The 18,814-nt window shown below is 43.5% G+C and overlaps 1 protein-coding gene across 1 annotated transcript in view; it reads left to right on the plus strand.

Annotated features, from left to right (window-relative positions):
* CLVS1 (clavesin 1) overlaps positions 1–18,807 on the plus strand; it is an 88,617-nt gene extending 69,810 nt beyond the window's left edge. Inside the window, exons 4-5 of the mRNA XM_059480337.1 lie at positions 273–508; positions 17,541–18,807. Coding sequence (XP_059336320.1) covers positions 273–508; positions 17,541–17,628 — 324 coding nt within the window. The 3' untranslated portion in view covers positions 17,629–18,807. The remainder of the gene's footprint in view (positions 1–272; positions 509–17,540) is intronic.
* The last annotated feature ends 7 nt before the right edge of the window (positions 18,808–18,814 follow it).

Here is an 18,814-nt window from a genome sequence, read left to right on the forward strand (position 1 = left end):
TCTCCTGATCTAGTACTTAAGAAACTGAAATTGTCAAGTGCCAAAAGCAAGCGAATCAGAAGTGTTAGTAGTGCCAGCCTAATTCTTCAGCTGCCCACCCCGAATTAGTCCCCCCTCTTCTGCCAACTGAGTAAACCCTGAGAGCTTTTGAAATTCCCACCTGAAACTGCAGAGTCAACTAATGACGCTCCAGACATCAATAGTGCTGCTATTGTACTTAATGAAGTAAGGAGTGGGTGACGACTTTGAACTTTTTCTTTTATTTGTTAAAGATCTTTCTTCACGGGAACAACCTGAACAGCCTCCACCAGCTAATACACCCCGAATGCCTGCCCTCTGAGTTTGGGGGGACTCTGCCTCCCTATGACATGGGGACGTGGGCTCGAACGCTGCTGGGTCCCGACTACAGCGATGAGAACGAGTACACCCACACCTCCTACAATGCCATGCACGTGAAGCACGCCTCCTCCAACCTGGAGAGGGAGGCCTCGCCCAAGCCCATGAAAAGGTTGGTACTGCCCTCGAAATCAGCTCTTTTTTGGCTCCCTGAACAGGTTAAATCTCACAGGAAGGGCTCATCTGGCTCAAAGGGAGGCAGTAATTTGGCAAACATTGATGTTGACGAGCGCTTCACTCTGGACTGTGCTCGTGGTGTGGTGGGAGAAAGGAAGTCTCAGTGGAACCGTAATTACTTGTCTGATTACTGTGCATGAAAATGAGGGGAAATTAATGAGCCCCTGCACAAAGCATTACAGAAAGTACATCAGGGTGAGGTGCTGGCCTGCACGGTGCAGTGCACCCAGTGCACTTCAGCACTGGTCCCAATTCCTTCTGCTCCTCTGCTGCTGCTGACCCGCTTGTTATCCATGAGGGATTTACCTCCTTGAAAAGCAGCTTTTGTACGATGAACACCACTGCCCTCTAAAGGGAAAAGGAGTTGGTCTCCTGCCTCTGCTTCTGCTTCCACTGGCTCTGCAAAGCCCTGCAAAGGCAGTTGCAGAGCTGCTCTTTACATGCTCTGATTTTAGTTCTAGTGATTGTGCATTCAGCTCTGAGTGCTCAAAATGACACCTCTGGAGTGTGTTGCCCTCAGTAGCTGGACTGATTGTGGGGATGGGGTCAGGAAGTCGGATACCTGGCACAGAGCTATGGGTGATATGGCTGAGCCAGCACCAGCTGCAGTGAGCCATGGCCATGCAGGCTTCCCTGTGTGAGTGTAACATCTGCACTTGCCTCACCCCTGGCACCCCCTCCATGAAACTGCTTTCCCTGCAATGATGCTTTCCTCGCTGCTGCCACTTGATGAGTGCCATGCTCACAGGCACGGCGTCACTCTCCGTGACAGGGAGCGGCCATCATTTTGTCACAGCAAAATCAAAGCTGACAACACAGACAGGCCATAATGTCATGCAATTAATTTTGAAAGTCTTTCATCTTCAGAGGAAAAAAGAAATGCATCCTTGATTCACAGCTCCCTTCCAGGTCAGAGGGATGCCATGCAGCTGTATCTGGAAACACTAACACTTATGACTGACTGCAAGAGCTCACAGCCACAAGACTTTCAGGGTGTGAGCCTGCAGCCTTGTCATGAAGTGGGGTGGCCACCTGCATTGTCAGCAGTTCTCACTCCTGACCACCAACTGAGGCTGGGAGCCAGCATGAGTTTACAAAGCCTGCCCCAGAGAGCTGAGTTTAAACCAATTTATTTTTAATAAATATTTCCAGTGAAATACACTGAGTTATTTTAGAAAATACTAAATATTTCTTTATTAATAAATTATATCCCCACTTATGTAGGTTTATAGAAAGAAATCTGCCATTTTTTAAAGCTCCAAATACGTTGAGAGCTGCTCACAGGTAAATCTTTGCTGAGGATCTGATCCTTGACTGCAAAGAAGGGAGGGTCTTATTGTGCCCTCAGGGGAGAGCCTCAGCTTGAAAATTAGTTCAGTGCCAGAAAACCCTGCCTTGAGGCAAAGCCTTCTTTTATAATCTGTTCACTAATAAAAAAGTGCACTAATACAAATGCGGGCAGGGGATGAATCTAATTTGTCATGTTGCCTCTGGGCAGACCAGATCTAACTTTTAGCCTAATTTCGTTACTCGGCGGTTAAGTCAGCCATCTGATCTTGCACCCCGTGGTCACTACTTGCTGTTAAAGGTGAAAAGTTCACAGCTCTAACAGATTTTCTCCTATGAGTATTTGCTTTGATTCTCCTTCTCCTGAAATTATGGTTTGGCCCAATCACAGGTAAAAGCCTATGTTTAGAAAGCATGATTTTGTGCTTTATAGGATTTTATTTTTTTATCAGATTTATATCTAAGGCATCTTAAAAGGTCTCCAGACTTCTACCAGCATTACCTGTCTTTATATATCTCCCCTCCTTGCCTCTTTAGGTTCATATATCTCTAACACAATGTGAAACTCGGGCTATGACTGAGATATCTGGATACTCCAGAGAGGTTTGCACTAGGCATAGGTGATCTTCTGACATTATTCTTCATCTTAAATATAACTCCCTCACAATTTTTCTATCATTTCTTTCCCTTATTAAAACAATTTCTAGTTTTATTGAAAATATCTCCTCTGGTCCTCCTGCCCTGGCATACACTCTAAGGCAACATGTTAATTTTGTGGTTTTTTCTGATGAAATGATCAGTTTAACAAAAAATAAAGGTAAAGGTCACTGACTTTTTCATCAGCAATCATGCTCCACAGAACAGGGCAAATATGCAAAGACTGGGCCTTCTTAGGTTTCTGCAATTTAAGGCTGAAAAGCCTGAACAATTACAGGACCTTTCCTCTCTGACTGCCCAGACATCACTGCAGTTTGCCTGCCCTGTAACCAGCTGCAGGGCAGGGCACTGCTTGTGAGACTTTGGCTTTGTCTGGGGGCAGAAATTGCAGTGGCTGTTCCCAGCTGTGGCACTGTCCCGCTCTGTGATGGGATGCAGAGCTGCAGCCCCTCCTGGCTCTGTGGCCACTTGGCTGTAAAGCCACACAAGCCCATCCTTGCTAAGGCTGCCACTGGACCTGAGGAGTGTAAAAGCACCTGGAATCTTTGAGCTCAGTGCTGCTATAACAGCTGAGAGCTGTGACCACATAGATGTGTCCCTGTGAAATGAAATGCCCCCATTCTCTACACCTGGAGAGAAGCTCACCCTTGACACCTACTCCAAAAATAGTGTCTGGCAATTTAAGTAGCAGGGAGGCTGAGAAATCAAGGTAGGAATTATAGATTTGGAAGAAAATTGCCAGGAAATGGAATCAGAGAATGACTGACCAAAATAATGTAGTAGCCATGTAACCTGTATTAGCAAATGAATGGAAGGAGGGCAAGGAGGCCATTTTCAAGATGTTCCTGAGACCAAGCTGAGAACTAAAATAAATCTCCAAATGCAGGCCAAGTAAAAAATGAGGCACTAAGCAGCAGTGAGAGGGGCTGAAGCTAGAGCAGGTACCTGCCTGTAGGTTGGCTTTAGGACTGACAGCAGTGCTTCGGCTCCTGTCACCATGGCAGGGACATGTAAATTGAAATAAATTCACCTGAGAACTCTGGGGAGCATGAGGAAAGCAGAGAGCATAATTTTCCATCAAGAAGCTATAGAAGACAGTGGTTTGTTTAACTTCAGATAGCAAAGGTTGAAATGGATTTGAAGGGAATAAAATCTGGGGAGAGAGAAGAAGTATTTGAGAAAAAGGACCATTTAGGCATTAGGCATGAGATCAAATGGGTATAAGTTGATCAAAGTATACCTTGGCTGCAATTCAGGGTTGGTTTGCTAGCCATCAGAGGCCAGAAACAGTGTGCTAGTATGACAGTCTGACTGATACAGGAGTGAAAGACTAATGTGAAGGGGCTACAGGAGATTAAACTTGCATAGCAAAGTCTCATTAGATTCCAGCTTCTGCTCCATTTAACAGCAACGGAACCAGAACATTATCTTCTTCCCAGTCATAGGCAGAGGTGGTTTTCCCAGTGACTTGCACAAGATTTGTTCTCAAGAAAGAGTCCTTGTTGACTTCAGAAAATGGAGGTGTTGTAGATGGGGAAAGGATTTAAAATCCTCTTAGGGAAAGGCTGCCAATGACTCTAGTCAATGACATAATCTTGAAAATTTTGAGATTTGACAAGAGTCTACAGTATGGAAATTCTTTAATCAAAACCATTGCATTTTTTTCCACCAGTGGCCACATGAAGTCCCACTGGAGCAAAACCAAACCAGCGGAAATGGCATTCCCATCTGCAGTATTGTCTGGGATCCCAAGTACACCATGAACAGATGGGAAACAAAGCAAAACAGATGATGACTCCACATAATGAGTCTTAATTACCAGGGGGGGAGGGTAGGGGGAGCAACAATAATAAAAATCCATTCAGAATGTATGTTTGTTAGCATTCAGCTCAGTGAAGTCTGAAATGTGCAAGGTAGTAAACATGCAACCCAGCATTAATACAACATGCAACCCAGCAAACTTAGTTTAATCTGAGAGCCTGGCTGCATCCGTCAGACAATTCTGGGGGCAGTAATGGCAACAGGCCCTTTCTCTATCTTGAGCCATCTCTTCTGAAGGGTCCACATCCATCCAGGAATCCTGTCACTCAAGAGTTTTGGGATTTCAGAGTCATGTAAATGGTGCAAAATTTGGAGCACAGGGAAGAGTATGACTTCCCTTTCAGCTGTGGCCAAGTCTTCTGTGATCTCTGATGGTCAAAAAGGGGCCTTGAGTCAACAGGGAGCTCACACAAAAGCAAAGCATTTGCCTGAGGCGTTCATGCTGGCTTTTGTTGATGAGGTGATGTTTTTAGGAGCAGCTGGAGGTTTTATCTGGGTGTGCAGTTTAACAAATAGTTATGGTGGATGGTTAAGCCTAGCAGTTAAAGAGTCAGAAACTGCTCTCAGCATATCACTGTGCCAATAGGGCACAATTTTTTGCCCCATTCTCCCAACAGTAGGAGATCCAGGTCTGTAGCTATTTGGGTACCTAAAAGCAGTGGGTGAGCATCCCCAGGTGAAGGTATGGATTCAGTGGCTGGGTAAGATATGAAAGAGGTCTGTTCTTTGGAACTTTCTTTTTTCTCCAGCGTCACCCTTGCTCTTACACTGGGGTCCAGCAGCAACAAGTGAGCTGCAGCAGCACGTTCCCTCTCTTTGACTCACTTTTCTTTACAAGAACAGCCCTTCTTCAGCTGCATCTGGGTCACTTGATTTTTGAACTTGCTCTTCAGTCCAAGTGGTGAAGACTGTTCTCTGCCTTTGCTTGTTCCCTGCACAGGCACCAAGCACAGCCTGGGAGCTGAATGTTCCTTCTCTGCCCTCCCAGGTATCAAAAGAGCACTAGCTTTTAACCTGCTGCCAGTGCAAACAGGTTTGAAAATTTAAAAGTGTCTTGCAGAGAAAGAAAATTTTACCAAACAACTACATGTATATTCTGGCTAAACAACCTGGGTTGTTTAATCAAACTTATTTAATCAAAATATAATTAATTGTAACTTTATTCAAATTTGGGGTTAAAAATTATTCTTAGGACAACATGGGTTGCAAGAGCATTACTAGCACAGAGTCAAGCTTATCAGAGACTGTAAATTCAGAGGTAGGGTAAAACTTTTAAAGTAGAGCCAAGTACACTAATTATGAACATGTACAATCGGTGCATTATGTTTTTCTATGTAAAATAAAAACTTAAAGAATCATAGAACTGTAGAATAATTTAGGTTGGGAAAAATCTTTAAGATCACTAGGTCCAAGTTAATCCAAGTCCACCATTAAGCCTTGTGCCTAAACACCACATCTATATATCTTTTAAATAACTCCAGGGAATGGTGTCTCCGCCACTTCCCTGGGAAGCCTGTTCCAATGTTTACAATCCCTTCAGTAAAGAAATTTTTTCCTAATATCTAATTTAACCTCTCCTGGTAGAACTTGAGGCTGTTTCCTAAAGGACTTGAGCAATCAAAGACTCAATGGCCTGACTAGTGGCTCACCAAAAGTCCCCATATTATGCATTTTGAAAATGCAGTGGAAAAGTCTGTTGGAATGCATGATGCTGAGTTACAGCATGTGGATTTTTATGTCCCAGATTAGAGTGAAAGGATTTTAAAGTACAGATGAGGGTTTAGCCATTATTGCCTCCTGATGTGTGTTTTCAAAAGCCCTGATATATTCAAATGAACTCACTGCTGAAACTAATTGCTGTTTCTCAGAAATGGGATCCTGCTTCCAGAAAGGATTTTACAACTGGTCCGCACTAATGCCGACTGGAACAGTTTTAGAACCAAAAGGGGCCGTTCATGGGGGTGACTTATGTAAGGTTTTTATTTATTCAGACTTGTTTCTCCATATGCCCAGCTGGGCTCTGCAAGGCAGACCTTTCTAGTTGTTATCCTTAGTGTGACCTTAATGTTCCTTGGCCATATGTTTCTGCTTTTATGGGTCATGTTTTATGCCGGTTCACAGTCAGCACCAATTTACTGCACAAGTAGTAAAATACCAGCAAATAAAAATCAGTATGAAAATGTGTGAACACTTCCTACTGCCCATGGATGGCAGCTGGGCTGCTCTTCTTGTAGCTGGGGTGCATTTCTACTTCTGTTGGGGCAAAAGGGAAAAACTTGTGCTAAAATAACTCTATAATACACAAGACCTATAACATAAGGCTTACATTCACCATTTTATTATAAATTATTTCAAACAAAGGAGAATTTCTGAATGCTTCTGCAGAAGTGCTTCCCCCATACACAGATGATGAATGAGACATGGATTGGTAGTAAAGAAGGTGTCCTAGGGACATGTATATTGTGTAATGTACGCATTATCTAGTAATATAGAGTTTAAAGTTATATATTCTCTTTAAAATTTATGGCTTTTAAACAGAATCCAGTTAATACATCAGAAAGAAGTGGAAAGCAGCCACTGGATCTGGCACATCAGCCGCTCCTAGGGAGGCTACAGGGGAGATGTTGCAGAATATCCTCAGGAACCTGTAGTGAGAGAAGCCAAGTGAGTTGCACAGCCACAGCTGAACCAAGGGCAGGAGGGATGGGCAGCTTGGTACTGGGGATGCCCTGGGATGAGGTAGGAAATCAGTTGCTCTCTGGGGGCATTGGCAGTGTGGGCTTCATTCCATCTGTTTGCAGCACTCAATTCCCAGTGCATGGGTGCACAAACACAGGCTAGAGGTGAGAATGGCAGAACCAGTGCTGTTCAGGCTGCCTAAAATACTGTGCTGTAAATTATGTCTTCAACTGGCTATAAATTTGCCAAAAGTTTAGTAGTTTAGATTAGAGACATGACACTTAATAAAACAAATGGTTTTACACTGCTTATGTCTTTTGCTGTCCTGTGAAAAATCCTCCTACATCTGGCTGAGTTACAAGCCTTTGAAAGGGCAATTCACACATGCCCTGTAGAAACATATTTAATTTTAGCATTTAATGGCCCCGCAGATTGCCTCATGCTTTAGCTTGGCCTCCCAACATAAATAAACTTGTTCAGCTTGTGTTGATGGTTCAATGCCCACAATGTGCATCTCCTGCCTAGGCCGTGGGGTGTAGAGGGCTTTTGTAATTACAACTTTTACTTGTGATCACAATTGTCTCTGCACTAGGCCAATCCATGGCATGGAGCCAGGATTTGGAAGACTGACACCTTTTGCTTGCAGAGCTTCATCGTCCCTGCTGTTGGTAGGAGAATTGGAGAGGATTTAGTGGTGAACCCATCTGTGTATTGGAGACTTGTGTCACTGGGATGGGAGCCACAAGGGACACTGAAAGATGAGGGGGGCACAAAGGACTGGAAGCAGATGGACTAGGACACACACTTGGTGGGCAACAAATGTCTGGTGGAGACCGGGTTCAGTCTGTTGGGTACAACCCTTGAGGAGCAGACCCTGCTCTCCTTCTCCCCCTGACCCCTGTGTCAGCCTGGCAAGTAGCTTGAGCCAAATTTCACACAGGCTGTGAGATTGCACATTGCTTGTTTTCAACATGCCAAGCTATAGACTGTGGGGTCTAATTTCCAGAAATACTCAGCACTTGCCTGCAACAGAAATCCATGAGACATGTGCTTTGAAAACACAAGCTGCCACTTAAGGCTGAGGGCTCTGCAAAACCAGACCTTCAACACTGGGCACCCCATTGGAGGAACATTTGCACCCTAACCTCACTATGTTTCAGCTCTCCACATGCAAAATGAAAATCAAAAGAAAACCCACTCTCACAGTCATGCTATGGCAGTAAATGAATGAGCATTTAGGAGGCACACAAGTACTGCATTGATAAACTCCACAGAAAAGCTCAGGAGGGAATTAAAAAAGGCTATCTTCAGAGCAGGCTTGGGACTAATATGCAGCAAATGTGTCACAGAGCCACACACTGAATCACCACAAGAAAGCAGCATGAAAAGGCACTGACTAGCACAGCACAGTGTATGCTGAGCACTGAGGGAGGAAAGAGCCCTCTGGGAAAGAACAGAGTGTGCTCCTGGGGCCAGGGTGCAAGGCACAGGTCTCAACACCCACACACACCTGGCCAAGGGACTGTTGCTCCCACAACCTACATTTTAGTTTTTCATACTGTGGTGGTGCTTGACTTTCCACTCTAAATAGTGCATCTGCAGGGCTGCTTTCATGCTGTAGTGCTGTTCTTCTGAAGGACAGGAAACTTATGATGTATGATGGGGAAGTAGAAAGACTTATCCCCTTTGCTCTTGGTGCTCTGTCCTCCCTGGTATTGCCGCACAGCAGTGAAGAGAGTATGACTCAGTGGCAGATCTGGTTGAGATGCTGAGAACTGGAGTCACTGGAAAGGGAGCTAGAAATGGCAGACTGAAAGATGGGGCAGGAGTAAAGCGCTGGATTGTCTGGGAAAAGGAAGCTGTTGGGCTTGACAGAGAGCTTGGTGGGCAAGGAAATGGGAATAAGCAGGAAAGGCGTGAGTGCTCATGACAAGTGCATGTGTGTTCATGTGTGAATATTCATAAAGTGTGAGAAGAAATTTTTTTCATTATCTGGCCTGAATTTCTTTTTTTTGATATCAAATTCTGCACACTTCATAATAGCTCTGTTGAATCTGATGTAAATTGGTGTTTGCTGCTGCAGGGTTGTCTTTGTTTGATCCTGTGACTAGGCTTACCCTGTGATAGGTGACATATTGGATTCCAGAGGACTAAGGGTATTCCAGGAAATCCTTGCTGAAGCAGATGCTGCTATTCCTTCTATGAGAAAAAAAAAACATGTGGAAAAGTCAGTCTATAGCAGAGAAGGGAAATGGCCAGGAAAAGCTCCCACACAGGCCTTTCCCCTGCCCTGGACTGAGGCAAGATCTTGACACAGAGGCTCAGAACACTTAGGAGAAGGAGATATTGGGCAAATCCACTCTGATGAAAAAAGACTGAGATATGCACCTTAATTCCAAGGCTGCTGGCACAGACCAACTCCTGTCCTCATTTCTCAGGGACAGGCCCCGCCCAGAGGACACTGGCTGCATTTGCCCTGCATATGCTCTTGTTCCATCTGGGTCTCAGTGGCCTGAAGGCATGAGACTGCATGTGCTGTGTCACCCACTTAAGCATTTCTGTATAACTCAGAGTGTCTGCAATAAGCTGAGAACTTCTCCTAGCCCATCAGAAACCTGTTTTTACAGCAAGTGCCAAAGGACACACACTGCATCCTTGCAGGGCAGTGTGGGCTAAGGGACAGGTCAGGGCTGGGTGCTCAGACAGCCAGGCCATGGTTAGAGCCAAATGTGGTGCAGTGCCATCCCTATCCCTCTTTGTGCACACCCTGCAGTGAGCTGTGCTCAGGGTTTGTGTGGAGAGAAGCAGCTGTGGCCAGCTCTCAGGTACCAAGGGACATGGCAAGAGCTGGTGTGTGCAGGGAAGATCAGGGGTTTTGTGCTGGGGTTCACTCTGCAGCAGCTGCCTCTTCAGTGAGACCTCTTACTAGGGTGTGCTCACCGCCAGGGAGGAAGATGGGTACTGCTGCCAGAGTGGCCACAAAGTCAGCTTCCATTAGGGAAGTGCAGCAGCTTGACACCACAGTCCTGAGGGCAGAGCCTTGGCAGCAAGATAATGCCAGAGTTTTCACACTGCTCTTGCCCCTGGGCCCCTAGACATTGGTACTGCTGCATCTCTTTGCAGTGCTGAGATTGGTGTACCAAAGCTGCCCCTCTGGGCAGGTCTCTATGACACAATACTCTGCTGTCTTAATGCACAGCTGTGAGCCAACACCAGTGTAGAAGCTGTAAAATTGCTTTGGCAAGAGATTTGAGCAGTGTTTGTGGGCCTGGGCACAGAACCCCACGCCATGGCTGCTGCAGTGTGATTGTGCCCTGCTGAGCAGGGCTTGCCAAATCTGCCCACACCACCTGGGAGCATTTCCTTTCCAAGCACCTTCAATAACAAAAGGGTACCTTTGGCCACAATCACTTCACAGATATACATCTCCACTGTTTCTGTGATACCAAGGAGAAATCCTTGTTTTTCCCATGCAGTGAAGCCATACACTTGAGTGAGGTGTGTTGCAGAACACTCTGAGGTGCTACACCCACCTCTACAGTCTGATGGAGGGAGAAAGGCAGAGAGAAAAATATCCCTCAGACCTTGTCAGCATAAATGTTCACTAGTGTGATTTAAAAAAATATGTTCTGTAAAGGGAATGAATGACTGGGAGATGAACAGCCCTAAGGTACTGGTGAAATCTGAATGGAATGTAAGTGAAATGAGCAGATGGGAGGCGAGAGGTAGAAAACAGTCACTCAATGTGATCTGCAGTGTGTCATTCTGAGAGCTTGAATCCTCAGAATTTAGGGAAGAAGACATGCCACCCTCCTTTTTCATTCACAAACCCCCTGAAAGGAAGTCCAGCACAAAGACATCCTCACTCCTGTGGGCTGCAGCACATCAGCATTCCTGTGAAGAAGAGCATATAATGAGGGATCAGAGAATTGGAGGATATCTCTAAAGACAAACATGCTGTGATACACTGGCACTTACTGTTGGCTCAGCCCAGGATTTTGTACTGTGTTTTTTATGGGAAACAAACCTGATACCCAGCAAACATCAATTCCTGTGAGCTGATTGACTGCAGCTTTACTCTAAGAAGAGCCTTCTGAAAACAGCACAGCTAGGAGTCTGCATCCAGTCTTCTTGCATGGTTTTGACTGAATTGGAGAGAGTTGCATAAAAGTGGCCACACACATAAAGCCATCTGTTCTCTTAGACATTGATGTACATACCTATGCAGTGCTGTCATCTGAAATATATGACCAGCCTGCTGGAGAAACAGCTGGGTATTGTTGATTTTCCAGACTTCCAAATATTCTTGCTGAGCAGTAAAACAACCATGGGGGGTTTGATTGACGCTTTAAATGGACCACACTCAAATGGTACCTAGGGTTCAGAAGTGAGACTGAGAATTCATTCCTCTTTCCATTTTCATTTTGTTCTCGTAAGAAAGGTTACCTAGACTTGGAATCTAGATTAGTAAAGTCTATGGGCATTGGCTTGTCTTTTAATTACTTCAGATTTAGCTCACTGTGATCACGTACTCTTACAGGAGCTAAGTCTCCCACAGGGATCAGGTTAAAGAAAGACAGGCACAGTGTCTGCCAGCTGAGGGCAGTGACCCTATCTGTGTGATACAAACAATTGTCTACTTCTGTTAAAATTTAAGTCAACCAGATTCTCCACAGCCAAGGATCTTTCATACTGATTACTGAGAATTTTTAGCTGAGAAAGGAAGGAAACCAGAAGGTTTTGAATTCACATATAACCACTGATAATTCCAGAGCTGCAGAACACACAGGACAAGTGTCACATTTCTGGTGAGTACTGAAGGTAATATAGTGAAGGTGAATAATGAAGGTGTGAGGCAGTTGTGGCTGTGATATGTAGGAAACATTGCCTCACAAATCATGAAATCTGTTCTTCCTGGTTTTAACAGATGAGAAAGCATCAGAGCAGGGACTCCAATGCAGGTAAACCATGAATCATATTTTTCTACCATATGTTTAGAACAAGTCAGATGAACAGCACCCCAAGAATGTTTATTTCTCTGCCATTTACAGCACAGAGTGACCATAGATGTCTGATAATGAGATGAATCAAAACACAAGTGACTAAAATGTATTGACAGGAGAAGGCCAGTGCTATTTCTGTTTCCTGCTTAGATGATTAGTTCATATCTGGCTCAGGTCAAAATGACCTGGACATTTCTTGAACATGACAAAGTAGCTGCATTCATGCTGCAAAGTATAATGAAATGGTTTTAGGCACTATGATGGCCTCTTGGCCTCCATCTGTTACTCCAGGACGACATGAATCCTCTACAAGTCTTTTATAACACCGAGAGCCATAACCTTCAGTTATCTAATCAGTTGTTTTGGATACCCTATGGTGCCTTAGATGGACACAGATATCTATGTTTAGCAGCTGAATGTCATCCACACTGTGAAGGCTGACACCCCAAAGGCATAATTGACTTGTAAAGAAAATAGTTGCCCTGTCAGGATAGAGAAAGATGAATTGGGATGGTTAAGAAAAGTTGGTATTTCTGTGGGCACAGATTCACAAAAAGGTTGAGGAAGAAATCTCTGGAGATCTTCTACCCAAACCCCTGCTAAGTGCAGGGTCAGCTAGAGCAGTTGTCCAGGATTGTGTCCATCTGGATTTTGAATATCTCTAAGCATGAAGATTCCACAACCACTCTGAGCAATTTGTTTCTGTGTTTAAACATTCCCCAGTAAAAATTGGAAGTTCCTGTATTTTTATCTATGCCTGTTGCCTCTTCTGTCACTGAGTATAACTGAGATTATTCATTTGTGTTCTACTATTCCACCCCATCCCAAATATTGATATGGAAAGACAGCAAAACAGAAATGCTTTTGTCTGGTGCCATGAACAACTACTGCTGGCCATGGGATACCACCAGAGCAGTGTCCACTGCATTGGCAGGGCCAAAGCCTAACTCCTGCTTGCCAAACAAGGGAAGTTTTGTACTGCTTATTTACCATTTAAAATCAAAATGGCTTAAATTGTTGTGCAAGAGGGTGCTTTGAATGCAAAGATAGTTGCAATTTACAAAGATTAGTCAGGGCAAAGGTACTTTGGTGTCTTACTACAATTTATTTTTCAATAGGTTAAGGTGCAATTAGATACACACACACCTTTTCAAGAACCATGAACAGGTTGTCTCAAAAATGTGAAATGTGGTTGTGAAGTCCTCTGAATAAAATGTTAATGTAGCTAAAACAGGTAGCAGTACTTTTAAAATAAGTCACTTGTGTTTTGATTCATCTCATCATCAGACATCTATGTCACTCCGTGCTATAAATGGCAGAGAAATAAACATTCTTGGGTTGCTATTAGTCCTAGGCTTAGTGCTAGAGCCAGTATACATTACTCCCCTAAATAGTGTGTAAACTTGCACATACCTAGAGTGTGACTGCTTTCCTTGAACTAAACATGTGTGCTAGATACACAAAAACCAGATGAAACCAACAGAAAGGTTGCTTCTTTCAAACAGTATTTTTCTTATATTAATTTCTAGAGCCAAAAATTACAGAGAATCTCATTGCCCAGAGCTGAAGGACCATGACTGTGAGAATGATCAACTCCCAGCTGACCCTGAACTTGTGCAGGATCTGCTGCTCCAGCTGGATCCCTGCTAATCCATGGGGGCTGATGGGATTCACCTGAAAATCCTCAAAGAGTTATCTGATGTCACTGCAATGACTCTCTAGATCAGTTTTGAGTGGTCTTGGTGATCTGGAGAAGTCCCAGCTGACCAAAAGCTGGCAAATGTCCCAGTTTTCAAGGAGGGCAAGAAGGAGGAAATTTCAGGCCTGTTAGTCTCCCTTCAGTGCCCAGCAGAGTCACAGAAAAAATATTCTGGCAGTACTGAAAACTACCCAGAGGATAATGCAATCATTGGTCACGTTCAACATGGTGATAAGGAGAAAATCTTGTGTGTCAAACCAGATTTCCTTCTACTACAGAGTAACCCACCTAGCTGATCTAGGAAAGTCAGTTAATGAGATCTTTTTGGAATTCAGCAAAGCTTTTGATGCTGTCTATTACAGTGTCCTTCTTGACAAAATATCCAATACTCAGGTGGATAAACACACCATGTGATGGGTGAGGAACTGGCTCAGGGGTCAGGCACAAAGAATTACAGTGAATGGGGTGACATCAGGCTGGCAATCTGTCACTAGTGGGCTTCTGCAGGGCTCCATCCTCAGCCCTGTGCTCTTCAACAGCTTCTTTAATGAGGTGGATGCAGGACTGGAAGGAATACTTAAAACGATCAATGGGAGGAGCTGCTGACTGCCTTGAAGGCAAGGTGGCCCTGCAGAGAGACGTTGACAAATTAGAGAGATGGGCAATCACCAACCATATGGAATTTAACAAGGATTCTGCACCTGGGATGGGGTAACCCTGGTTGTGTGAATAGTGTGGGGAACAAGAGCTTGGAGACAAATGCTGTGGAAAGGGACCTGGGCTCCTGGTTGATGGCAAGCTGAACATGAATCAGCAGTGCCCTGGCAGCCAGGAGGGTCAAGTATGTCCTGGGGTGCATCAGGCACAGCATCACAGCCAGGTGAGGGAGGGGATTGTCCTGTTCTGCTCTGAGCTGGGGCAGCCTCATCTCGAGTGCTGGGGGCCGTTTTGGGTACCACAATATAAAGCTATTAAGCTATTAATGAGTGTTCAAAGGAGGAATGAGGATGGTGAAGGGACAGGACAGGAAGCCACACGAGGACCAGCTGAGGTCACTTGGTTTTTCAGCCTGGAGGAGATGGGGAGACCTCATTGTGGTCTGTAGCATCCTTATGGGGGGATGTGGAAGGGAAGGTAGTGATATCTTCATTCTCCTAACCAGCCACATAACCTCAGGAAAGGGCATGAAGCTGAGTCATGTTATTTTGGATATCAGAAGAAGATTTTTCACCCAGAGTATGATTGGGCACTGGAACAGGCTCCCCAGGGAAGTGGTCACAGCACCAGCCTGACAGGATTCAAAAGGCATTTGGACAATGCTCTCAGGCACAGGGTGTGACTCTTGGGGATGGTCCTCTCCAGGGCCAAAAGTCGGATTCGATGATCCTCGTGGGTCCCTTCCAACTCAGCACACTGTGATTCTACATTTACTGGTCAGCTGAAAATGCTTTCTGCAGCAGTGGCTGAGAACACTGCAAATCATCTTTTCTCTATCATTAAATAAAGTAAAGCTATAGAATGAATTCAGGATGTTTTAGGACAATGAAATATATATCTCATGGTAAGTTATTACATTAGATTGTGAGTTGCATTGATTCATATCGTCAAAACCCGACAATCTACATTTTTAATACTTACCATAGTAAGAAGAATGTGAACACAATTATTTTGGAATCTTTTTTGGAATTGACTGATGTTTTTATTTTTCTACATAAAAAAATAAGTTAAAAATAAAACTGGAAACACTTTTCAGCAAAGAAACCCCTGATGTATTTGGAAAATGGAAATCCAAACACAAATCCTTTTTTGTGTCTTAGAAAATAGCAGCGATTGTTCAAACCATGACTGTGCCCTACAGATAGATATCAGAATTTTAGGATAGCAATCTAAGCAGCTTTTAGCAGAAACAAAAAAGAAATTGTTGCTGCAGAGCTTAGTAGATACAAAAATCTCAGTTGGATCCCTCCCCACATTATTCAGAAGGTCTGGGCATAGCATTTGAATTATTTGGCTTTTGGGCTTTGGAGGTCAGGTGGGTTACAACACATTTACTCAATGCTCTGGATTTTTGTTTCTGTGTAAAAAGAAACAGCATAGCACCTGAACACAGAATTTAGGATTATGTTGCTCCCAAGGTGGTGGGCATCCAAGTACCATTATGGTGGAGAAACCTGTATCTTGCTGTTACAGAATGCAAGAAATTTTGTGTGTAATAAGATGAAAGCGGAGATGATCAGCAGTGATCACAAAAAGAAAAATTTTCAGATTTTTCACAGTTGACTTAGAGCAGAAACTTTCAGCTTGCAGCTGGGAAATGCTGCAAAGGACACACAACTTTTTATATCCATTGAAGGCAGTGGGTCAGACAGAAACAATACACTGGTGATGAGTATTAATCAGGTACTATTTAATAATAATTTAATCTGGTAGTCAAAAAGAAAATAAAAACCTGGTGATGTTGCGACTTCAATCCATTCCATAACAGTTTGAAAGCCACATGATTATTTTTTGTTGCCTCATACTAGAAATATGTAAATTGCCATTTAGCATACTCTCCCAAATCAGTTGCTTGTCTATATTAAAATGCAACCATAAATCACTATTCATGTCACATATCTGTAAAAAATATGCAGTGAAAACATTTGGGCAAACATAATTTCTTTGAAAATTATGGCATAAAGTCTTCCCATTGAGCATCCAGTTTTTGTTATCTTTCTTTGGAGATTTTTTTTAAATGAAAATTTTTTATTATGCTTTAATGAAAGCTCCAGGCATAAGAATAGGAATAATTATCATACAAGTAATTCACAGTCATGATATTCAGTCCTGCAGTAGCAAAGGATGTAATTTATTAAGGATTCTTATCAAAAGAGAGGTGACATCTAATCTCACAAAATAGCTAAAGCATAAATGAACAATTGGGAACTACAAATGCATCATGTATGGAATGACAGCTACTCCTAATTCTAAAAGCTAACCATGAGAAAACTGGCTTTCTATAACAATACTATGCACCATTTGAATGCCTGGTCTGAATGACTCTATCCTCACTTATGAAAAAGTTCCCTTTCTAAAAGTACCAGATTCACTCAGAGATCTTGCTCCAAAGCTCATTGTCTTCTCCAAATTGGGAGGCAACTCCTAGCCCAAAACAGACAAAATGGAGGATAACAAATCTCTGTAACAATAAATTATTCAGATCCTCCTTCCATAGCTCAGCAAGCAAACATCACAGCACACAGACCTCAGAAAATTAAATAGTCTTGAATTTTCCCACAATTTTGATCCCATTCAGTTTTGTTACCGCAAGAAATCATGATGCTCCTCTTTATCTAATGCTTACTAATTTTTCCTGTGTTGGAATTTTTTAATCCATTAATAACAAAGTATAAACTATGCTTCCCATCTTGAAGACAGAAATGAATTTTAAAGAAAGTTATACTTCAAGGGTGTAGGCAGGGAGATAAACAGCAGGACTGGGCACACCAGAAGCTCCCTCATCATCATATTAACCCTGTCTTCTTTATTGGTCTTGGGTAGCTCATGGAAGCTCTGCCCTGGAAGCTCTTAAGGCTGCTGAGCACGTTCAGCACTAGGGATAGTAGGTAAGCACTAAATATTTTGAAAGAATTTGAGATCTTCAACGACTCCCTTCCCTGCTTGTATTTAAAGGAGTGTTTCCCGAATTCCTCATGCAAAAAGCCATAAAGATGAGAATGGACTAAAGCAAAGATCATAAAAAGGAGCACGGGGACCCCAGGGAGGTGAGTGCGTCTGCAGCAGTCACTGCTATCCTATCATGTGTGTTTTTCTGCACACAGGTCCCAGTCCGTGGTGGAAGCCGGCACGCTGAAACACGAAGACCAGGGGGAGAGTGAGAACACCCAGCCACTGCTGGCTCTGGACTGAGCCCTCAGGAGCCCCTCAGGAGCCCCAGGGAGATCCATGAGCAGACCCCACCATGGCAGAACCCCACAGAGCACACCACACTCAGACACACGCACGCACACACGCGTTCCGCTCGATGACAAGTCCTTCGTGTTTCCTGACCAGTAACAACTGTCACCAGCCATCTGTCCCCAGGGCTGGTGCTGAACAAGAACTGAGAAACTTCTACTGACACAGCAGTCTGTCCATACACAAAGAATTGGATTTCTGTTGTTTTTTTTTTTTTTTTTCTTTGACTTGTGACATTAAAATATTGGAAATGGTGAGACTGCATTCTCTGCTTAAAGAAACCAGGGTGTGTTCATAGTGTTTCTGAAGACTCCATCAGGGATGTTCATTTTATAGAAGTGAAGGTTGTGAGAGTTTTAAAGAAAAGCATCTCAAATTTAAACTTTACGCTGTAATCAGCAAGTGTAATCTGGGTTAGAGGGCAGAATCATCAGCATCTATAGAGTACCTGAGTTTCACAGAAGGATTTTGCATTTAATAAAGAACCCCAGTGCCAGCATAAAGCCATTCAACATGACACGTTGTGACTGCCTCATCCATGCAGCTTATATGGGGTCACATTTCAGTATCTAGCAAAAATTGTTCTCAACTTTTGAAGCCCTTCTAAAACTGCCAGCTAAGTGGAATGAGCTGTGTGAGCAGCAGACACACACGATTTGAAATGCAATTATTTGATTTTAATGATGATTCAAATTTCCACAGGCAACTTAGGAGCCTATAAGACATGTGCGTGTGCATGTGTGTGCACGTGTGAAGGGGGTGATTCCAGGGACACACACTGGACAAATTCAGCAGTGATTAATGATTCAATCAGATTGTTTCCTTTAGGTCACAACAGCAAATGAAAGCTCTGCAGAACCATTTACCCCCTTCCCTCCTGCAGTCAGGGAAAAGTGTAGCCAGAAACGTATGCTGATTGCAGATACGGGCCATGGTTAAAATGAAAAAGGAAAACTTAGAATTAATTATCCAGTACAAGTTTCTGCTAGAAGGAAATGTTGAAGAATAGAAGAACTGAAATGCCAAAGATCAGCTTGTTTTATCTCTGTTTGCTCTAGCTGCAAAGAGAGTACCATCCCTTCATTGAAATGGAAACCGGATTAAAGAAATAAAAGAACAATCATTATAAAATTGCATG

The sequence above is a fragment of the Ammospiza nelsoni genome, chromosome 1 (genome assembly GCF_027579445.1).
Source record: "Ammospiza nelsoni isolate bAmmNel1 chromosome 1, bAmmNel1.pri, whole genome shotgun sequence".
Classification (NCBI taxonomy): domain Eukaryota; kingdom Metazoa; phylum Chordata; class Aves; order Passeriformes; family Passerellidae; genus Ammospiza; species Ammospiza nelsoni.